The sequence below is a fragment of the Manihot esculenta genome, chromosome 2 (assembly GCF_001659605.2).
Source record: "Manihot esculenta cultivar AM560-2 chromosome 2, M.esculenta_v8, whole genome shotgun sequence".
Taxonomy (NCBI): domain Eukaryota; kingdom Viridiplantae; phylum Streptophyta; class Magnoliopsida; order Malpighiales; family Euphorbiaceae; genus Manihot; species Manihot esculenta.
Genome location: NC_035162.2, coordinates 35951306 through 35968779, shown reverse-complemented (window position 1 = coordinate 35968779; position 17474 = coordinate 35951306). Strand labels below are relative to the sequence as shown.

General features: G+C 29.3%; 3 protein-coding genes across 11 annotated transcripts in view; all 3 read left to right on the top strand.

Annotated features, from left to right (window-relative positions):
• The window catches only part of LOC110609176, a 138509-nt gene that overhangs the window by 74535 nt on the left and 46500 nt on the right, over positions 1–17474 (top strand). For 4 of the 9 annotated variants that reach the window (XM_043952165.1, XM_043952159.1, XM_043952154.1 and 1 more), the window contains 2 exons: positions 13510–14334; positions 14704–14924. In XM_043952165.1, the coding sequence (XP_043808100.1) occupies positions 13510–14334; positions 14704–14793 (915 nt within the window). In that variant the 3' untranslated portion in view covers positions 14794–14924. Of the gene's footprint in view, positions 1–13509; positions 14339–14454; positions 14925–17474 lie in introns of those variants that run through there. The other 5 variants (XM_043952167.1, XR_006349073.1, XM_043952168.1 and 2 more) reach the window with 5 other exon arrangements.
• LOC110609191 overlaps positions 1414–17474 on the top strand; it is a 58169-nt gene continuing 42108 nt past the window's right edge. Inside the window, exon 1 of the mRNA XM_043952232.1 lies at positions 1414–1696. The gene's annotated coding sequence lies outside the window, so the exon portion shown is untranslated. The remainder of the gene's footprint in view (positions 1697–17474) is intronic.
• LOC122722177 lies at positions 3863–5907 on the top strand. The gene is made up of 3 exons (XM_043952235.1): positions 3863–4892; positions 5048–5479; positions 5550–5907. The coding sequence occupies exons 1-3, from the start codon at positions 3879–3881 to the stop codon at positions 5757–5759; spliced, it is 1656 nt and encodes a 551-aa protein (XP_043808170.1). The 5' UTR covers positions 3863–3878; the 3' UTR covers positions 5760–5907.

Sequence of the window (17474 nt, the reverse complement as noted above, 5' to 3'; positions counted from 1 at the left end):
AGTTAAAAAAAAAGGGAGATGCGTTTTTTTATCATTTTGAGCAGAAGATAAAATAAAATTAACATAAAATTTTTCTAAATTCTTTGTCAATAAATAGAAAAATATAAATAATATTCCTCAATATTATTTTCTTACTTTTATTTGATTGAAAAATAAATAAAAAATTATTATAATAATGCGTTTTAATTCTTAAATTTTAGCATAATTAACATATTGATCTCTATATTTTTAAAATCAAGTAATTAAATTTTTTTTATAATTAATTCTTCTAAATTAAAAATTTTTTTATTTATAATTCTATTAGTCAGAATAAATATTTTAAATACTTAAAATATCATTATGACTACTTAAGTCTCTATAAATGTGGATTAACATTTTATTTTCAAAAAATTACAATTTAATTCTTAAATTTTAATATAATTAATGAATCAATCTTTATATTTTTAAAATCGATCCTTTAATATCATGAACTGTGTTTATATAGTTTATATAGCCTTTAACTATGTTTATATACTTTATATACTTTCATTGGAGTATGAATTAACTATGTTTATATAGTCTTATTTAACTGTATTTAACTTTTTGTTCAGAGAATATTTTAAATTTTTTTTATATTTAACGATTAAAATTAATGTAAAAATTAATTAATAAATATTTTAAAATATTAAAAATATTATAATATATTTTTTAAAATAAATATTTTTATAATATAAAAACTAAATAATAATTTCTATTTAAAAATTTACCAATATATTTATTTTAATATTACTTAAAATAATAGATGAAATTGTCTTCAAATGTTGACTCTATTAATTAGTCATTGATATAGGAGTACATAAATTATGAAATGTTGATTAAATGATTAGCCGATTGAGGATTTAATAATAGACTGATTGACGATTTAATAACAGACTTATTAATCTGATGACTAATTGATTTAATAACAGACTTATTAATCTGATGACTAATTGATTTAATGATCATTCAATGAAATGTATTATTTTGTAAGTGAAATTTATTAATTAGGATGATATTATTTTAATTTGATTCATTTAAAAATACTGTGCATTGGACGAGATAAGTTTCAAAGCTTAATATAAATACCTTTGAACAACCTACTCCATTAATTACATTAATTTATTATTTGTGGTACTGATAATAGAAGAAACACACACAAAAAAACAGAGGACGGCAGAGGAATCAATTGTGTGGAGCCCATATGATAATTGAGCTCAGCATATTGACTATAACTTCTTCACTTGCTCTTCTGCTTCTCAGTGTATTCAATTTGGCTTTAATTCTCAGTACAAATCAACCGATCATTTTGCTCTGTCACTCCGATTGCTGAAGGTAACAAATTTCTTTTAAATGAATTCCTTTGATACTATTTGTCTGTTTATTCAGATTTTATGGTAGATTTGCAAAAAAGAAACTCTTTTTTTTTTTTGTTTCTCAATTATTTATTTATTTCCCTTTACCTTAGATCTGTTCCTAATAAAAGAGGTGCTGTTGTGTGTCTCTCGTTGTATTATGTTTTCTTTATTTCTCAGTTTTACCACTCAGTTTCTTTGATATTTTTTTTTTCTTTTTCATTTTAATTTGCTTTGATACCATTTCTTCAATTATGTACGTTGTCTCTCTTTAGTGGTAATCAGCTGATCATCTTGCTGGATCTGTCTCTCTTTGATTGCTAAAGGTAACAAGCTCTCCTTTATTTTAGGATTCTTTTGCTTTTTATTTCTGAATTAAAGAAGTGGGTTTTGCATTTGATTTTAATAATAATTGTTTTTTTTAACTCTTTTCTCAGTAAAAAAAAAATCCTTTCATTTTGTCTCACATTTTATGTTGTTTTTATTTAAAATATATACTTAGAAATTTCTACTCTATCATTTTTCCTTACTTGTTATTTGCAAATTACTTAATAGTTTATTTTACATTGCACATTTGATTTTGTAGGAGTGTTAATTGTTTATTTTCTTTGCTTATCTTACGCAGGCAACTCTGTTGGTTTTCGCCTCTAGTTTTATTCGTTGTAGCTGTTATTCTATAAAAAAAAAAAAAAAAAAAAAAAAAAAACAGCAAATGGAGTTTGCAAAGTTAGTGGTGCATCCCATTGTATCCAAAATTTTCGAAGTGTTGGTTAATCCTGTTGTGCGTCAGATCAAATATGTATTCAACTACAGTGCCAACATCCACAATCTCGAAGAAGAAGTTGAAAAGCTCAGTCATGCTAAACAAAGGGTTGAGCACACTGTGGAGGTGGCTAGGCGGAATCCACTAGAACAAATTGAAGCTGATGTTCAGCAGTGGTTGGCTAAGGCGGATAGTGTCGCTGAAGATGCAGATAAAATTCTTCTTCAACATAAAGATGGAGGAAAAAGGAGGTGCTTCATGGGATTGTGTCCAAATTTGATCAGGCGCCACCAGATTAGTAGAAAAGCCAGTAAAGAAATACCAACCATTGTTGGAGTCCGAGAAGGGGGAAATTTTCCCAGAGTTTCCTACCGTGCTCCACCACAGGGCATAGTGGCAGTCAAAGAGTGTGAAGCCTTTGAATCAAGAACATCTGTTGTAGACGAAATCTTGAATGCTTTAAAAGATGCTGACGTCAATCTCATTGCAGTGTACGGAATGGGAGGCGTGGGTAAAACCACGCTTGTGAAACACATAGGCACTCTGGTCAGGGAACGCGGAATCTTCAAATTGGTGGTTATAGCAACTGTCACCCTCAACGCGGATTTGAAAAGTGTTCAGCAAGAAATTGCAGAATGGCTAGACTTCAAACTTGATGCGGAGACTATTGCAGTACGAGCAGCTCGATTGAGTGAGCGAATCAAACAAGAAGAGAAAATTCTAATAATTCTTGATGATATATGGGCAGCAATCAAACTAGATGAGATAGGAATTCCTTATGGCACTGATCATAATGGAAGCAAGATACTTATGACGTCCAGAAAGCAATCTGTATTGTCGGAAATGGGTGTACAGAGAGATTTCAGGCTTGAAGTTTTAGAGCATCAAGAGGCATGGAGTCTATTTGAGAAGAAGGTGGGAGATCTTAAAGATTCCAACTTACGACCTATAGCTGTGGAAATAGCAGAGAGATGTGCAGGCTTGCCCATTTTAATTGTAGCAGTAGCGACTGCGTTGAAAAATAAGCAGGCATTTGAATGGAATGATGCGTTGGAAAAGCTTAAAATATTTGATGGCAGGGGACATGAAAAGAGAGTTTACTCAGCCCTAGAGTTGAGTTACAACTTTTTGAGAGATGAGGAGAAGTCTTTGTTCCGACTCTTGGGACAACTCACAGCTAATGAGCACATCAAAGACTTGTTGAAATATGTAGTGGGGTTTGGCTTATTTAATCAACACATCACACTAAAAGCAACAAGAAATAGACTACTTACAGTAATAAGTGATCTAAAGCTGTCTTCTTTGTTACTTGAAGATGGGGACCATAAGCGAGTCAAAATGCATGATGTGGTTCACAGCTTTGCAGCCTCATTTGTGTCCAAGCACGATCAAGTGCTCACTGCAGCAAATGAAGCTGAATTGGAAGAATGGCCGAACGAGGACTTCTTTAAGCAGTGCACATCAATCTCTTTGCAGTATTGCAAAATCCCTAAGCTCCCTGAAGTATTTGAATGCCCAAAACTCAAGTCATTTTTTTTGTTCAATCAAGATTCCTCGCTCAAAATCAGAGAATTTATTCAGTAGAATGAAAGAACTCAAAGTCTTGGATTTGACGAAAATAAATTTGTCACCACTGCCTTCGTCACTTCAATCTCTTGAACCTCCAAACATTATGTTTGGATTTCTGTGATTTGGAAGACATAGCTGCAATTGGAGAGCTAAAACAGCTGCAAGTTCTCAGCTTGATGGAATCTACAATTATTCGATTGCCGAATGAAGTAAGAAAATTGACTTGTTTGCGACTTTTGGATTTGAGTAGATGTCAAAGACTTAAAGTGATTCCGCCAAATGTCCTATCAACACTAGCCCAATTGGAGGAATTATACTTGGGGGGAAGCCTTGTGCAATGGGAGGGTGAAGGGCATGATGAAGGAAGCAACAACGCTAACTTGTCTGAATTGAAGCTTTTGTCAAAATTGTCCACTCTAGAGATACATATCATAGATGCAAATATCATGCCTAAAGATATATTTTCTGAAAAATTGGAAAGTTTTAGAGTATTGATTGGAGATGGGTGGGATTGGGCTAATAATGAGTATGAGACCTCACGATCATTGAAACTCAAGCTGAATAGAAGCGCCTTGTTGGAGAGAGTAAAAGGGTTGCTGATGAAAACCGAAAGTCTATATTTGGATGACTTGAAGGGCGTGAGAAGTGTTCTCTATGAATTAGATGATCAAGGCTTTCCTGAGTTAAAGCATCTTCATGTTCAAAATAGCCTTGATATTCAATATATCATAGACTGGATGAAAATGAACCATTTCACTGCTTTTCCCAAGTTGAAGTCATTATTTCTTCACAATCTGAATAATTTGGAGAAGATTTATGGAGGGCCTTATACAGTGGGATCTTTTAGCGATTTGAGAAAATTAAAGGTAGAAAATTGCAATGCATTGAGGAGTCTCTTCTCATTTTCTATGTTTAATGTCCTTAAGAAGCTAGAAGAAGTGAATGTGAATAATTGCGAAATTATACAAGTGATAGTAGCTAAGGAAGGTGAAGATGATGAAGAATGTGAGTTGACGCAACTACGATCCTTAACGTTGGAAAATCTACCCCAATTTATAAGCTTTTGTTCCCAAGTGAAGGTGCATTCTACATCCCAAAGAGCAGGAAATCAAGAAATAGCTACTACGGCCTCCAATGAAATTGTATGTGAAGCTGATGCGGATGTTCTGGTGGCACTTTTCAACGACAAGGTTTCATCCACTCTCTATTTTTGTTTTGTTAATTATCTATGTTTTAGACATTAAAGAAATTTACTTTTTAATTCTCTAATCTTCTGTTACTTTTGTCAGGCTTCCTTTTAAATGATAATATTATGTTTCTCATGAAATAAAAATTGTGCCTGCAGATTCGATTTCCTAATTTGGCAGACATGACGTTTGTTGGAATTAATGTGGAAATGATATGGCCTTGTCAACATAAAGCATTGTCTCCGAGTATTGAAAAATTAACAACATTGATTGTAGATGGGTGTGGGAATTTGAACTTTCTATTCACATCTTCTATTGTTGGAAGTCTTGCACATCTTAAAGTGCTTGAGATATGTGACTGCAAATCTATGGAAGAAGTAATACTTGCAGCGGGAGAAGGAGAAACGATGAGCAAAATATTATTACCTAAATTAGACTCTCTAAAGCTCAAAGGTCTTCCCAAGCTTGTAAGGTTCTGCAGAGCTAAGTTAATTGAATGTCCCTCCTTGAAAGTGTTGAAGATGGGGAATTGTCCTCGTTTGCAATCATTTGTCTCCACACAAGTGAACATAGCTCTCTTTGATGAAAAGGTTCTAATCTTTATCAATCCTTCCTTCATGTCGTGTTTAAAATATTTTTCTCTAATGTTTGTATTTTTAGGTTTGGTTTCCTGAATTGGAGAAATTGCATGTTGAGGACATGCATATGTTGAAGATGATATGGTGTGATGAAGTCCTAACAGATTCCTTTGGTAGATTAAAAGTGCTAAATGTGCTAAATGGAAAACAGCTACTGGAAATCTTTCCGTCTAAATTGTTGGAAAAGTTCTTGGTAAATCTAGAATCATTATACGACATTGTGATTCAGTGAAAGAGGTGTTTGATCTCCAAGCAATAATAAAAGAAAGAGAAGCACATGTTGTAAGGCATAGTCAATTGAGAACTTTGGAGGTTAAGAATCTTCCGAATTTAATTCAATTATGGAATAGGGATCCTCATGACATTCTCTCCTTTTATAACCTACGTGTAGTGCGTGCTTGGGATTGTCCAAATTTGAAAAAACTCTTCCCATTTTCAGTAGCTCAATGTCTACCGCATCTTGAATTGCTAAGCATAATGGATTGTGGAATGGAGGAAATCGTTACTAAGAAGGAAAGAGCAGAGGCACTTACTATTATTCCCAAGTTTGCATTTCGTGGGCTAAAGATCATGTTCCTTTCGAAATTACATGAATTGAAGTATTTTTACTCAGGAAAGCACACTCTAGAATGTCCACAACTAAAACATTTAAATGTGGGTATCTGCGCAAAACTGCAAACTTACAATTTTGAATCTCAAGAAATACAAGAAATGTCCATGGATGAGCAAGAGAACGAACTGAAACTTCAAATTCCACAACCACTCTTCTCATTTAGAGAGGTACGTGTCACTACTTTATTTATTAAGTCTCATTTAACCATAGTTAATTAATTTATTTAATTCTAAAGATAATTACAAAAGATTACCGAGAGAGTATATAAAATGAAATGTACTCTTGATATTTATATAAAAAATCAGTTGGTATTATGATGTTTTTGTTATTAACATTTCACACTTAACTTATATAAAAATTTAACTATTTAATATCTTAATTTTATAAAATATATATATATATAATTATTTAATTTTTAAAAAATTTAAAATGTGGGTAAATTGTATGTGTGCATAAAGATTAAATAATTATATTTTTATAAATTTTACGTGTTAAAAATTTTACTAAAAAAATATCAAGGTGCCACTATCTTTTTGTGTAAAGGTTGAACGGCAAATTATATACTGAGTCTTTATTATATTATAAATTTTAAATTATCAATTTATTAAATAATACTAAAATTTTAGAATTATAATAAAATCATTGAAAAAAATAAAAATATATATTTTCATTCACATAATACTATTTATTTTCATTTTTCAAGTTCAGACGGGGCTTTTATATTTTTATAATATTTATTTGTAATCCATTTTTATAATTTTTATTTTTTACTTTTAGTAAAATTTATAATTATAATAAATGACATAAAAATTAATGGTCTTTTAATTTGCCAATCAATTAATTTGGCTTATCATTTGCCCTTTTATATATAAATTAGCTAAAATAATAAAAAAATAAAAATTGATATAATTCAACTTAAAATCTCAAAATTTATTTTTTTATTTTCTAATTTAATATAAAAAAATATAACTTTAATTCATTTGTATTTACCACTAATTTTAATACAAATAGTAAAAAAAATCTCATATTTATTGATTTTTTACTTTCTAAATATTTTATTGAATATTTATCGTAATAAATTTTATTATATTCGTTATGAAAAAACATATCAATATAATAAAAAATAAAAATTATAATATTACTATTTACAGTTATATAATTAATTTTCTGTTATTACTTTATACTAATAGTATAAGTCAATATAAAATAAAAGCGCAGACATTATATTAAGAGTAGACATAATTAAAATTAAAAAAAAATTAAGAGAATCATAATTAAAAAATAGAAAAATAATTCATTTATAATTTTTTTTATTAAACATATGTAAGTGAAGTATAAAAATAGGGTATTATATATAAATGTTAATTTAGGTTTAATTGCTATTACTAATTTTTATAATATTATTATAAATGTTATAAATGTTAATTTAGATTTAATTGCTAATTACTAATTTTTATAACATTTAATAATTATAATATTATAAATGTTAATTTAATACAACACAATTCTAAATAATTATAATATATAGAACAATAAATTAATTAAATTTAGGTTTAATTGCTATTACTAATTTTTATTACTATTAAATTTTATTAAAAAAACATTAAAATATATTTTAGTTAGTTTTTAAAGAAAATATTCATGTTTGCTTATTATACTACTTCATTGAATTATTTTATTTATAGTCTTAAAAGTTAAGTTATTTTATTTCATTTAATACTTATAAGTTTTTAGATGTTATTATTATTTTAATTTAAATTGTAAAGTTTTAGGTTAATCTTTTTTAATATACTTTATTTCTTTTTAAAATTTATATGGTATTTGATTATAACGTTATTAATAATAGATTTTTTATTTAATAAATTAAAAAAAGAGCATTTTAAAATAAAATAGCAAACTTATCTATAATGCATTTATATATCAACGTAATCTCACTGCATAATTTATTATATCAAAATAAATATATAATTTATTATATTATAAAATTCTAATTCTCAATATGTTAAAATAATTTATTAACATTTTCATTGTAAGAAATTAAAAACTAAATTTTATTCCCTTGCATATAATGCTATCCTTTTCTTTTCTAAGTGCAAAAAAGACTTTAATTTTTTTTATTGTACTATTTATAATATATAATTTTTTTACTACTATTATTAATTTTATTGTTGCATTTTATTTTATTTTTATTAAAATGTATAATACTAAAAAGTTAGGGATAATTTTACTTGTCTTTATTCAATTAATATTTCAAGATTTTAACTTAGATAAATAATTCGTAAAATCTTGTCAAAATAAATTTTTTTACTATAATTTATTTATTAAGGATAAAATATAACTTCATTGGTGATAAAATTCTTTATAATGATTTTTTTTTAACAATCTTGTATTTTTCATTTGTTTAAACATTTTAAAATTTTAATTTAATTATATTTTATAAAAGCTTTCGTTCTTGATTTCATCCCACTCAAAATTTTCTTTTGAATGATTAACAGATTATTGGCAATTTGGAGGGATTAGTAATAAATGACCAGGACGCTGCAATGATACAACAAAGCCAATTTCCAATGGATCTCTTTGTCAAACTAAAATTTCTTCACCTGCAAAGCTTTGGTTATTCTTTCTTGAATGTGCCACTTAATCTTCTTCAGAAGTTTCCAAATTTGGGAAGACTTGATTTGACCAATTGTTATTTCAAAGAATTACTGCAACATGGTCATGGTCATGATCCAGTTCTATCACAGATCCGATGCTTACAGCTGCTTTGGCTTCCTAATATTAGACATGTATGGAATCAAGATTCTCCATTTCTTCAGAATCTTGAAACTCTTAAAATACGGGGTTGCGATGGTTTGACTAATCTGGCACCATCCTCTGCAGCTTTCAAAAATCTTACGATTCTGCATGTGTGGAACTGTAATGGATTGTCAAGCTTAGTATCTTCTTCTAATGCTGAAAGTATGCACAATCTCGCCAAAATGATTATAGAAGAAAGCGATACGATTGAAGAAATTGTGTCAAGCGACAAAAATAATTTCCAATCCCAAAATGAGATTATTTTGTGGAAATTAACAACTTTGAGACTTCACTGCTTAAAAAGCCTCGAAACTTTCTGCTCATCCTCACGTTGCACTTTAAAATTTCCAGCTTTGGAAGTTGTAGATCTCTCACAGTGCCCTAAAATGAAGGTTTTTTCTCAAGGATCTATAAGCACACCAAGGCTAAAGAGAGTAAATTTTACAGAAGAAAGAGATAAGTGGCGTTGGGTTGGGGATCTTAATTCCACTATAAAACAATTGTATGCAGATAAGGTAAGTTCATTGCTCTAGATAATAGTTAAGTAATTTTTGTTTACATAATCATTAATTCCTTGTTTTGCTTTGGTAGGTTGGATTCAGTGGCCTACAACATTTGAAACTCTCTGAATTTTCTCAACTGAAAGAGGCATGGAAAACCCAACTTCCAGTCAATTTCTTTTACAATTTAAGTTCCTTGGAAGTAGACGAGGTTGCATTTTCCTCCATTGTTGTTCCATCCAATCTACTGCCAATTCTAAATGATTTGGAAAAGCTTGAGGTCAGAAATTGTGATTCAGTGGAACAAGTATTTGGCCTAGAATGGCCAAACTTTGATGGACCATTTGGGAATTTGTTCAAGTTGAGTGAGCTAAAATTGATAAATCTTCCTATGTTGAGGCTTGTGTGGATTGAGATTCCCAAAGGAATTTTAGATCTCAGAAACCTTAAACTGCTCAAAATCTACAATTGTAGCAGTTTGAGATATATATTTACTCCTACCATCTGCTGTGGCCTTGAGCAACTCCAAGTGCTTGAAGTGAAAAGTTGTGCTATGGTTGAAGAAATCATCACAGAAGAATCTATGGATGAGATTATATTTCCTCAACTAAACTCCATTATTCTTGAATCCTTGCCCAGATTAATCAATTTCAATTCCGGCGGTGGTACTGTGCATTGTCCATCTCTGAAAGAGATTGCTGTAGTTGATTGCCCAACCACATTCACTTGTTCATTCTTTAGGGAAGCAGATGCAGCAATTGATAAAATTGTTGAGCGAAAGGTTGGTAGTCTATTTCTAATTGTTAAGAACTTTACTTCGAGTATGCTTTAATTTCTGGCATAAGAAGTATATAGTGACTAGTGATTGTCTTAGAAAATATGGACGAATGGTGATTAAGCAAAACATTTCACTGCAGGTATTTTTTCCTAATCTGGAGGACCTGAAACTGTCATCAATTGATGTTGAGATGATGTGGCAAGCTCAACACTTGAAGATGTCCTCTTATACTGAGAATTTAACAAGCCTGACTGTGGATGGCTGTGGGAATCTAAAATATCTATTATCATCATCAAGTATTGTGCATCTGAAGAGACTTGAGGTATGCAATTGTAAGATGATGGAGCAAGTGATACTCAGGGAGGGATTGGATGAAGAAACCATGTTATTACATCAACTAGAGTCCCTGAAGTTCAAAGATCTGCCAAAACTCACCCGATTCTGCACAACTAATTTAGTTGAATGCTCTGCCTTAAAAGAGATTTGCATACAAAACTGCCCTCAAATGAGAACATTTGTTTCCAATTCTCCAACTTCAAATAATGAACTTGAAATTATAAACTCTGCTCTATTTGATGAAAAGGTATGTAGTTCCTTCCCTTAACAATGATTCTTAACATGTAGCCTTTTGTTTAAATGAATAATTTTGGTCAGTAAATTGCATGCTTCAAATCTCAATGAAATATTTGCTTAAATGGATTTTGATATATATATATATATATATATATAAATATAATAGATAAATGTTTAACAAATTGACTATCTTATTAGTAGAAAATTTTACAACATTGATGAGGCACATGACTATTGACTTTTGATACAGGTTGCATTCCCAAACTTGGAGAAAATGCAGATTCTTAACATGGATTATTTGAACATGCTATGGCATAATCAACTCCATTCAGATTCTTTTTGCAAAATAAAAGCATTAACGGTAGAGCACTGTAAAAAACTACTTAAAATCTTTCCATCCATGTTCCAGAATCTTGAGGATTTGATCATAGGCAATTGTGATTCACTGGAAGAGGTATTTGATCTACAAGAGATGATAAAATTGGAAGAAACAGTGACCATTCAGTTGAGAACTCTGAACATAAGAAACCTCCCTAATTTGAAGCATGTATGGAATAAGGATCCTATGGGACTTGTCTTGTTTGATAACCTAAGTTCAGTGGTGGTTTCGGATTGTCCAAATCTAAAAGCTATTTTCCCAGCTACGATAGCTAAAAATCTGCTGCAGCTAGAGACACTAGATGTGAAAAGTTGTGGTGGGGTAGAAGAAATTGTTGCTCAGGACCAAGTAACAGAAGCAAGTATAGAGTTTCTTTTTCCTTGCTTAAAGTCCTTGATGCTTCGGGAATTAAATGAACTCAAGTGCTTCTACTCAGGAATACACACTTTGGAATCTCCATTACTGAAGCGTTTAATTGTGTATCACTGTGATAAATTAAATATCTTTTGCCCTGAATCTGAGAACTTGCTAGAGATAGATACGGAGAGCCAAACTATGATTCAGGATCCACAACCGCTTTTCTCGTTTAGAAAGGTATGAGCCTCTGTCCACTTCTCCTCGTGTCAACATTAAAATTTTCCTTTTCATATCTTAAAAAAAATTTGGTATTATTGTGTATATAAGTAATATGTCAGTTCTTATAATCACATGTAAGCATGAAACTTATTAGAGCATTATATTAATTATTATATATAGGAAGCATGGGGTTGAATTTGTTTTACAAATCTACTGGAATGTATGGTGAAAAATAGAAAAATAATGTGTTTATATTCATTTATTTAATACACTTTGAAAGAAATATATATCATAATACAATTTGTAGGATAATTTATTATTTAGTTCATATAATACAAAGAAACTCAATAGTTAGTTCATTAATTTTAAATAACACATTAAAACATTTCTAAGTTAATAAAAAAATCTATTAATTAGTATTTTGTTAATTTTGAAATATTAAGTATTCTACTATTTAGTCTTTATATTATGAATGAATTTATTAGTTGATCTTTAATAGTATTTTTTTTAATCCAAATTTCTACAAGTTATTAAACTTTTATTTCATTTTCGTTAATGAAATATCTTTACATATAGTTTTGAAGTTAATGACCATTAAATTGTGATAAAGATTTGGTGCAAAGTGAGGAGAGAGCCATGTGTAATTAAAGTAAAAAATTTGAATAAATGGATAAGAACATATATGTTAAATAAAACTGGATAAAGTTTAATAATATTTCACAATTTTTCAAAACGCCATATTATTACAATATAATATCTAATATGAGATGTTTATATTTATATGTTGTTTACATTTATGAAATAATTATTAAAATTAATAAAATTTTAAATGGTAATTTTATAGAATATAAAGTTAAATTTTCACCTAAATTATATATTGATGCCAAAATTTTCAAATTTAATTTCTCATGAGTGCAAGTTTGGTAATAACTATTATTAAAATATTAAATAAGATCAAATGAATTGATGACCAAAAAAGGACAATTATTGATTAAAAAAAAAAAGGACAATTAATGGTTATATTTGATCTTTGATTATAGTTTATGAGCAAATTTAAATTGACATATGAAATTTAGCATTTTGACTCCGCTATATAATTTGAGGTAAATTTTACTTTTTATCCAATTTTATAGAATGTGAATGATAATATCATATTTTTATTGATGAGACAACAATAAATTAATATTTTTTCAATGGTTGGGTATAATTGGTGGAAGTTTTAAAATATAAAATTAAATTGGCTATTTTTAAAGTGTGAAGTAAAATTGTAAAAAATTGTAAAATATATAATTTCTTTTACGATCATTTTGCATTATATTGCGATGATATGGTAATAATGTGGTAATGAAGTGGTAATGATACGGCGCTGATATGACATCTATGTTAATAAGTTAACGAAAATTTTAATAGTTAGGTGTAATTTTTAAAAATTTAAGTATATAAGTTTAAATTGGCTATTTTTAAAATATAGAATAGAATCATAAAAAAATTGTAAAATATAAATTTTTTTGACAATTAATTCAAAAAAAAATTGATTGTCAAGTAAATTAATTATTAATTTTGGATTGATTATTTAAATGTATAAAAATTGATTGATTGGTGGAATTTTTTTAAAACACGAAAGTCAATAAATAATAATAATTGTATTTAGTTACACCCATCCTAAAAGTCTTTTCATCATATACTAAGGAACTAAAAGACAATTAATAGTTAATGAAAGTAATTATAGAAATGTTCAACATGTTTTCATTTGATTGACCTTTACAGGTTGTCTCCAACTTGGAGAAGTTAACTCTAACAAGAAAGGATGCGGCAATGATATTGGAAGGCCAGTTTCCATCTGATCTCTTTCACAAATTCACAGAGATTGAGATATATTGCTTTCATGATGAATCTGCAGTTTTTCCATTTGATCTCCTTGAAAGATTTCAGCCTATGGAAATTCTTGGAGTAGGTTGTAGTCGATTCAAGGAGTTGTTCCCTTGTGATAGCTCTGTTGGTAGGAAAAAATATGCTGAGGTTCTTAAATTGATACGGGGACTGGTGTTGGATAACCTTCCTGATTTGATGGATATATGGAACCAAGACTCCCAGCTAGACCAAGTTCTACAGTCTCTTGAACTTCTTCTTGTTGAGAGGTGTAACAGTCTGGTTGCTTTAGCACCATCCTCTACTTTCCAAAATCTAATCACGTTGGAAGTGTTGAAATGCAATGGATTACTTAGTCTAGTAACATCTTCCACAGCAAAAAGTTTGGTGCGACTCACAACAATGAGTATAAAAGAATGTGATGGATTGAAAGAGATAGTTGCCAATGTTGGAGATGAAATTGAATTGAAAGAGGATATTATCTTTAGCAAATTGGAAAGTTTGGAACTTCATTATTTGCCGAGCCTCGTTTGCTTTTGTTCATCAGAACACAGCTTCAAATTCCCCTCTTTGAAAAATGTAACTGTGAAGCAATGCCCCAAGCTGCAGGTTTTCTCAAAAGGAGTCTTAAGTACAAGCAGCCTGCTGGGTGTACAAAAAGATGACCAATGGCATTGGAATGGCAATCTCAATACTGCCATACAACAATTGTTTGCAGAAATGGTATGTATGTATTAGTTAATCAAATTCCCACTTCTTTCTAAACCATAGAATACTTATATTACATGTATTCTCTTCTTGATCCTGACATTGTTGCCCTCGAATGTTTTGGATGATATACAGAAAAATGCTAGAGAATATTGAATTCTCGGTTCAAAGGTGATGCCAAGCACAAAAGTCATATCAAAGGTAGATTGTGAAAGGGCTTCTTTATTTATAATGGAAGAATTTATGCAAGATATATATTTTTTTTTTGAGAATTTAAAATGGTATAAGAACCATTTTGCCCTCATATTACTATTGCTAAAACCGTTTTATATTTATTTTTTCGGAATTATAACTGAAACAAACTCCACTAATGTCATGTCTTAGGTTAATGTGAGCTTGGTACTATTGCAAACAACCTGGCTAAAATCATGGACTATGGCTTCTGTCTACCATTGGATTCTTATCGAACTATGATTACTTCTGCTTTGGTCTTTGTTTTGTATATTCTTACTGATTTGTGTGTACTTTATATTCCTATAACATGTATATTGGGACGGTGTGATACCGAGTGCTTAATAGACGATGTATGTTAAAGTTTTTTTCTTGTGATTTTTAATATACATGAATGCATCATTAGTTATATTTTGTGCTAGGTGAATTTACAAAAACTAAACCACCTTAATCATCTTCCAAATAGTCGGTGTTGTGGGTTTACTCAAGTAAGTTTTGTAAACATACGGTTATCCATGCACCTTCTAATGAATTATTTTCATGTATATTATTATTATAATAAATCAAGTGAAAGTTGAGAATCAATGATCACCAAACAAAGTGTTAAAGATATGAAATTGTATCTTAGAAAGATATAAAAGTGAAAATAAATGAGTACCATAAAGTAATAAAAGTCCCAATATTAAAAAAATATAATATTGTAAAATAACTTATTGGTCTATTCATAAAAATTGCCATATTTGTGAAATGATTATTAAAAAAATATGAAAATGGAAAATTTGATTATGTACCTAAATCTAATAATGCCATATTAAAAAAAAAAAAGAAAAATTATTTTGTTTATGAAAATTTAGTCATCGTATATCTCACTGCAAGAAAATGATAAAAAATTAATTTTTATTATTTTAAAAATTTAAAATAAATATAATAGATTTAATAAAAAATATTATATAACTTTTCGTATATTTGCTAAGAAATTCTTCGAGAGATCCTGAATATGTTTTATTTATATAAAGTTGAAATAAACTATTAATTAATAGAAAAATCAAGAGTTAGCTTAGATAGAAATGGCAAATATATTTTATTTAAACAATTCACAAAATTATTATTTTTTATTTATCTGAATGTAATGTAATAATATAAAGAAAGGCATGAACTTAAAATGAATAATGAATACTTTATGATTTAATTCTTCCACACTTAATAATCTTAATAGAAAAACATTGTTATCTATCTGTCATTTACAAATTAGGATTCTCTAAAAATAAAATTTAACAATACACCACATAAATTTTTGATTATAATGTTGCTCTTTAGAGTTTCAATACAATAATTTAATTTAGCAAGGCAAAAATATTTTGGCATGCTCAATTGGATCATTTCTACATCACTCGTTCGATGCACAAATTCAACACTGCTCGCCTTTATTAAATGACACAACATTCCTTTGGTCACTTGATGGGACATATAATTCTACATTACCCAATTTTTTTTTTTTTTTATCAATATTGATAGAACAAGTTTTGGACTATGAATCAAGTCATAGTGGCAAAACAAGAAGTTATTATTGGAAACGGAACTGTATGATCCGAACCATAAAAGAGTTTCTATAGAGATAAAACTTTGTGTAGATGCACTTATTGAATAACAATTCGACAAAGAGTTGCCTTTGATGCAAAAAAAGTAACACCAAATGTAATAGTAATGCAAGATATAGGTAAAATAATTGGAGTGTGCAAGACATTCACCAAGAATGTAGTAGTTATTCAAAATGCACCGGAGAACTATCTCAAGGGTGTCTACTTTAGTAGCACAAATTGGCAAGGGTCAAGGAGAACTTCACCTGAAGTTGGCAGGCAGGGGCATCCGTTGGTCACACAGCGACTAACATCCAAAAATCCAATGAGGTACATGGAGCTTCCAAGAGAAGCAACCAACACTATCAACTGCCTCACAAGGGAAAAACAACTCCAAAAGTTGTTTCTCTTCCTATGCAAGCTGTAAGAACTTTAAATAGTCTTCCAGGAGATTATGAAAAATCAACTAAGGACGAAACATAAAAGACAAAGACATCCATGGTGACTTTATTAATGCAGAAAGTTATGTTTGTTCTGCATTATCTAAACCGGCAAAGCCCTTTTAACCAAAGAGGAAAGCGTTTAATAATAATAAAGGATAATTAATATAGTATTCCTATAGTTTTACTTAACTAATTAAAATATATATTTTTTAATTATATTAAAATATGTCTGTAATTTATTTCTATCAATTTAATTGGACATCGGTTAATTTTAAACTCTTTTTACTGTTAGTCTATATTTAAAATACTAAATTGCCCTCATTGCACAAAATAGCAAAAAAATTCCCTAACCCCCAATCCTTTTCATTCTTATCTATGAAGATTGAAATAGGCAAATGACAAAAAATGCTCCCAACGGGTTTTCTGATGACCAGATGCAATGGGACCATCTATGGAGGATGATAGTACGATCAAAGCAAGGACATCATACTAAAAGTAAAAAGCCTTATTTAGAATAATGCATTGTTTCATCGTTGGCTTCTCCTAGGGAACCAACTGCAAAAAGTGCTGGCGACATGATCTTGCAAGATAGAAAATTTGATGCTTCGTGGATTATGAAACTGCAGGGTGACAAGAGGTCGTTGTGTTAAGAATTTAACAACGAAGCATTAGACATGTGGATAGGTACTAATGCGAGTCTTTAGTTTAATCAAAATAATTTAATGGAGATTTTGAATGAAACCAAATTATATATATCTAAATATATTTTCTAAATATTTTGATGGAAACAGTAGAAGAATCAATATCAATATTAGTTTTTATTAGTGTTGAATAGAAAATATAAATAGGATATGGCTAAGCAGTAAGGTAATAGAATAGTTGAAATTATAAAAATGAAAAAAAA